Source organism: Gadus morhua, chromosome 15 (assembly GCF_902167405.1).
Source record: "Gadus morhua chromosome 15, gadMor3.0, whole genome shotgun sequence".
NCBI lineage: Eukaryota > Metazoa > Chordata > Actinopteri > Gadiformes > Gadidae > Gadus > Gadus morhua.
In genome coordinates, this window is record NC_044062.1 from 9,462,223 (window position 1) to 9,468,222 (window position 6,000).

At 49.7% G+C, this 6,000-nt stretch overlaps 1 protein-coding gene across 2 annotated transcripts in view; it reads left to right on the top strand.

Annotated features, from left to right (window-relative positions):
* The window catches only part of anapc1 (anaphase promoting complex subunit 1), a 35,109-nt gene that overhangs the window by 25,632 nt on the left and 3,477 nt on the right, over window positions 1–6,000 (top strand). For both annotated transcript variants that reach the window (XM_030378619.1, XM_030378620.1), the window contains exons 36-48: window positions 663–754; window positions 892–1,026; window positions 1,756–1,838; window positions 2,181–2,259; window positions 2,334–2,408; window positions 2,516–2,577; window positions 2,662–2,806; window positions 3,215–3,408; window positions 3,904–3,990; window positions 4,426–4,543; window positions 4,819–4,896; window positions 5,484–5,551; window positions 5,639–5,777. In XM_030378619.1, the coding sequence (XP_030234479.1) occupies window positions 663–754; window positions 892–1,026; window positions 1,756–1,838; window positions 2,181–2,259; window positions 2,334–2,408; window positions 2,516–2,577; window positions 2,662–2,806; window positions 3,215–3,408; window positions 3,904–3,990; window positions 4,426–4,543; window positions 4,819–4,896; window positions 5,484–5,551; window positions 5,639–5,777 (1,355 nt within the window). The remainder of the gene's footprint in view (window positions 1–662; window positions 755–891; window positions 1,027–1,755; window positions 1,839–2,180; window positions 2,260–2,333; window positions 2,409–2,515; window positions 2,578–2,661; window positions 2,807–3,214; window positions 3,409–3,903; window positions 3,991–4,425; window positions 4,544–4,818; window positions 4,897–5,483; window positions 5,552–5,638; window positions 5,778–6,000) is intronic.

The window sequence follows — 6,000 nt, forward strand, 5'->3', positions numbered from 1 at the left end:
AACAAATACATTTCTATTAATGAAATTAAGCCTTCTATAAAAGAGCCTACTTTCAAATATATATATGGTATAGGGACCATAGAATCTTAGTTTTTATTTTTTATTTTTTTATGGCATGGGGAAAAAATGGAAGACATTTATACATTTAGAACTACATGTCTATTTATTTGTTTATTTATAGACTTGATCGCAGTCCTACAAAATTAATAAAATGGGCACGCGCGGAGACGTGCGCACAAACACAAACACACACACGGATCCGCTCGCTTCCTTAAGATTCATTTTCCGATCCGTATGGAAATGGGATGATATGGGTTGACAGTGCTGTCTTGATATCAGGCTAAAGCTCGCTCAGCCGATTCGCAACGTTTGAATCGGTGCAACGACAGATTCTTGGTCATTTTAAATCGATTCAGGGGCCCACGTATCGATGTAGTCGCATCTGTGTTAATCCAACCGGATACCGATTCGTATCGGTGAATCGTTACACCCATAATGTATAATAATTTATAATGTATTATTTATAATATATTGTATGATAGTGTTACATAGTTGATATTATAAACCTAGTATTCTATTGTTTATGGTTGATATTTATCTATATATCTATGTGTATACATCTATATCTGTATATCCCTAGTACATGCTGTGTTGTGTTGCAGGCCGGCCCCCCGGTCCAGAGATGGAGTATTGTACAGACAGAGAGTCGTACTCCCTAGCAGCCGGACTGGCCCTTGGCATGGTCTGTCTTGGGGTGAGCTCTCTCTCTCTCTCTCTCTCTCTCTCTCTGTGTCTGTGTCTGTGTCTGTGTGTGTGTGTGTTTATGCCTCTCTCTGTGTCTCTCGCCCAGCATGGCAGGGGTCTGACCTCTCTCTCTCTTTCCCCCCCCAGCATGGCAGTAGTCTGGTGGGGATGACCGACCTGAATGTCCCGGAGCAGCTGTACCAGTACATGGTGGGCGGTCACCGGCGGGCCGCGCCCGGCTGCTCCCGGGACCGCCACAAGTCACCTAGCTACCAGATCAAGGTTAGTTAACTAGTAATATCTAAAGACCGCCACAAGTCACCTAGCTACAAGATCAAGGTTAGTTAACTAGTAATATCTAGAGACCGCCACAAGTCACCTAGCTACCAGATCAAGGTTAGTTAACTAGTAATATCTAGAGACCACCACCTAGCTACCAGATCAAGGTTAGTTAACTAGTTATATCTAGAGACCGCCACAAGTCACCTAGCTACCAGATCAAGATTAGTTAACTAGTAACATCTAGAGACCACCACAAGTCACCTAGTTACCAGATCAAGGTGAGTTAACCAGTACGGACTAGAGACCACCACCTAGCTACCAGATCAAGGTTAGTTAACTAGTAACATCTAGAGACCACCACAAGTCACCTAGTTACCAGATCAAGGTGAGTTAACCAGTACGGACTAGAGACCACCACCTAGCTACCAGATTAAGGTTAGTTAACTAGTAATATCTAGAGACCGCCACACGTCACCTAGCTACCAGATCAAGGTTAGTTAACTAGTAATATCTAGAGACTGCCACAAGTCACCTAGTTACCAGATCAAGGTGAGTTAACTAGTACGGTCTACAGACCACCACCTAGCTACCAGATGAAGGTTAGTTAACTAGTACTATCTAGAGACCGCTAACTAGCTACCAGTTGAAGTAAGGTACCAGATGAAGGTTAGTTAACTGGTACTAAAGGTTGTGTTTTCACCAGCTGACCTTACTCTCTTATCTTCTCAGGAGGGCGACAGCATCAATGTTGACGTGACGTCTCCTGGGGCAACGCTGGCCCTCGCCATGATCTACCTGAAGACCAACAACAGGTCGGAACGCACACACAACCACACAACAGCCACCCTAACCAGGTCAGAGGTCATCCCCCTAAGGCCCCTAACCAGGTCAGAGGTCATTACCCCAAGGCCCTTAATCAGGTCAGAGGTCATAACCCCAAGGCCCTTAATCAAGTCAGAGGTCTTTACCCCGAGGCCCCTAACCAGGTCCGAGGTCATCTCCCCAAGGCCCCTAACCAGGTCAGAGGTCACTACCCTAGGGACCTTACCAGGTCAGAAGTCACAGAGAGATGAATGCCAACAGGTCGTTTGGCCAGTGAGACGGACGTGAGATCCTCATGTTCTGATACCTTCTGACTTCCTGCTGGGGTGCAGGTCCATCGCTGATTGGCTGAAGGCTCCTGACACCATGTTCCTGTTGGACTTCATCAAGCCTGAGTTCCTTCTGCTGCGGGTGAGTGAGTGAGAGAGAGGGAGAGGGGGAGAGAGAGAGAGAGAGATGGGAGACTGACGTGTTTGTGTGTTCAGTCTCTCGCCAGGTGTATCATCATGTGGGATGAGATTCTCCCTGACGCTGACTGGGTCCGCGGTAATGTTCCCCAGGTACAAACACCTGACTCGCACGTACACACACGCACCTGAAACACACAGTCACACCTGACTCACACGTACACACAGTCACACCTGGGTAAGTGTGGATTTCTCTTCAGATCATTACGGACCATATTGAAGGCACAGGTGTGGCAGAAGACCTTACCCTGGAAACGATGTCGTAAGTATCCCTCCCACACGCATTCGCTCTCATTCTATCTCTCTCTCTCTCTCCCGTCAGTCATTCCTGTGCTCGCTCTTCCAGACAAGCTCATGATTATATCATCGCGGGGGCGTGTCTGGCCGTGGGGTTCCGCTTCGCCGGCTCCTGCAGCGCCGAGGCCTTCAAGTGTCTCTACAGCTGCTGTAGGAGCTTCATGAACACCCTGTGCGCCTCCACTCCTGCTGTGGTGAGCTCAACCCAGCCCCCTGTCACAACCCGGCCCTAACCCTGTCACAACCCGGCCCCAACCCTGTCACAACCCGGCCCCAACCCTGTCACAACCCGGCCCCAACCCTGTCACAACCCGGCCCTAACCCTGTCACAACCCGGCCCTAACCCTGTCACAACCCGGCCCCAACCCTGTCACAACCCGGCCCCAACCCCTTCACAACCCGGCGCTAACCCCTTCACAACCCGGCGCTAACCCCTTCACAACCCGGCGCTAACCCCTTCACAACCCGGTCCTAACCCTGTCACCCCCCTGTCGTCATAGCGATAATCATACTATATAATGCCATTGTTATCAATCCAATCCTCCCAGCAGAGCTGTTTGTTAGGGTTAGTTGTTGTTCTTAACTAATTGTTCTTCTACCAGACGGGTCAATATAACCTCCAGACGTGTCTGTCCATGGTGCTGCTAGCCCTCTCCATGGTGATGTGTGGTTCTGGGGACCTGAAGGTTCTCCAGGTGTGTCGGTTCCTCCACAAGCGGACGGGAGGAGAGATGAACTACGGGTTCCACATGGCACACCACATGGCCCTGGGCATGCTGTTCATGGGGCGGGGCCGGTACTACAAACTACACACCATAAACTACACACCATAAACTACACGCTATACACCACATGGCCCTGGGCATGCTGTTCATGGGGCGGGGCCGGTACTACAAACTACACACCATAAACTACACACCATAAACTACACACTTTAAACTACACACTATACACCACATGGCCCTGGGCATGCTGTTCTTAGGGCGGGGCCGGTACTACAAACTACCAGCATATACTAAACACTATAATCTACACACTATACTATAAACTACACACTATATACTATCCTATAAACTACACACTATATACTATCCTATAAACTACACACTATACTATATAATACATACTATATACACTATATTATAAGCTACACACTATACTATAAAATACACACTGTATACTTTATTATAAACGACACACTATATTATACCCTACATACTATACTATAAACAACCCACTATACTATTAACTACATACTTGTATGTGTCTGTGTGTGTGTTTGTGTCTGTAGGTTGTCTCTGAACACGTCCAACTCGGCGATCGCTGCTCTGCTGTGCGCGCTGTACCCCCACTACCCCGCCCACAGCACGGACAATAGGTAACACACAGACACACAACAGGTAACACACTGACACACAACAGGTAACACGCTGACACACAACAGGTAACACACACAACAGGTAACACACTGACACACAACAGGTAACACGCTGACACACAACAGGTAACACACAACAGGTAACACACTGACACAACAGGTAACACACAACAGGTAACACACAACAGGTAACACACTGACACACACACAGCTCACAACACGGACAACAAGTAACACACACACACACACACACACACACACACACACACACACACACACACACACACACACACACACACACACACACACACACACACTCACAGCTCACAGGTAACACGCTGACATACACACGGCTCAATTGTAATGTGCTGTTGAGCCCTGAGCTGCTCTGATCTTCCAGCCGTATCTCATCATGAGGCTCTAACATCTCTCCAGGTATCACCTGCAGGCACTGCGCCACCTGGTGGTCCTCGCGGTCCAGCCCCGCCTCCTGGTCCCCGTTGACGTGGACACCCTGAAGCCCTGCTACGCCCTGCTGGACCTCACCTACAAGGTACCTAACCCTAACCCTGACCCTGACCCTGACCCTGCTGGACCTCACCTACAAGGTACCTGACCCTGGTACCTGACCCTAACCCTAACCCTGACCCTGCTGGACCTCGCCTACAAGGTCCCTGACCCTGGTACCCTGACCCTAACCCTAACCCCGACCCTGCTGGACCTCACCTACAAGGTACCTGACCCTGGTACCCTGACCCTGACCCTGCTGGACCTCACCTACAAGGTCCCTGACCCTAACCCTAACCCTGTCATCTGTCACTGTTCCAGGAGAGCCCGTGGTACGAGGAGACGACGGTGGAGGTCATGGCCCCCGCCCTGCTGCCAGAACTACATCTGCTCAAGCAGGTCCCCTTACACCTTAGATTACCTTATCCTCCCCCTTACCTTACACCTTAGATGACCTTACCCTCCCCTTTACCTTACACCTTAGATTACCTTACCCTCCTCCTTACCTTACCCTACCCCTTACCTTACACCTTACCCTGCCCCTTAACTTACACCTTATCCTGCCCCTTAATTTACACCTTACCTCAAACCTTAGATGACCTTACCCTCCCCCTTACCTTACACCTTACCTTACCTTACCTTACACCCGTATGTTGTTCTTTCCTGGTGTTTACTGGTTGTTAACTGGTGTTTACTGGTTGTTGAATTGTGTTTACTGGTTCTTTGCTGTTGTTGACTGGTGTCTACTGGTTGTCAACATGTGTTTACTGGTTGTTGAATGGTGTTTACTGGTTGTTTACTGGTTGTTGAATTGTGTTTACTGGTTCTTTGCTGTTGTTGACTGGTGTCTACTGGTTGTCAACATGTGTTTACTGGTTGTTGACTGGTGTTTACTGGTTGTTGACTGGTGCTTACTGGTTGTTGACTGGTGTTTACTGGTTGTTGACTGGTGTTTACTGGTTGTTAACTTGTGTTTGTGTTTGTAGGTAAAGGTGAAAGGTCCTCGCTACTGGGAGCTCTCCATTGATCTCAGCAAAGACAAACAGCACCTCAGGTAGTAAACGGGTAGTAAACGGGTAGTAAACGGGTAGTAAACGGGTAGTAAACTATGAGGGAGTAATGTGGGTCTCTCATTGGTCAGGTCCATCCTGTCCCGGGACGGGGTCCTGTACGTGAAGCTGCGGGCCGGCCGCCTGCCCTACAAGGAGGACCCTCAGGGCTGGAAGAGCCTGCTGTCCTCCAAGGTCAACCAGCACAGCTCCAAGCTGCAGGCCTTCAAGGTACTGTTGAGCTACCAGACAGACCCCACCCTGACCCAGACCTCCACCCTGACCCAGACCTCCACCCTGACCCAGACCTCCACCCTGACCCAGACCGCCACCCTGACCCAGACCTCCACCCTGACCCAGACCTCCACCCTGACTCAGACCTCCACCCTGACTCAGACCTCCACCCTGACCCAGACCTCCACCCTGACTCAGACCTCCACCCTGACTCCCATCC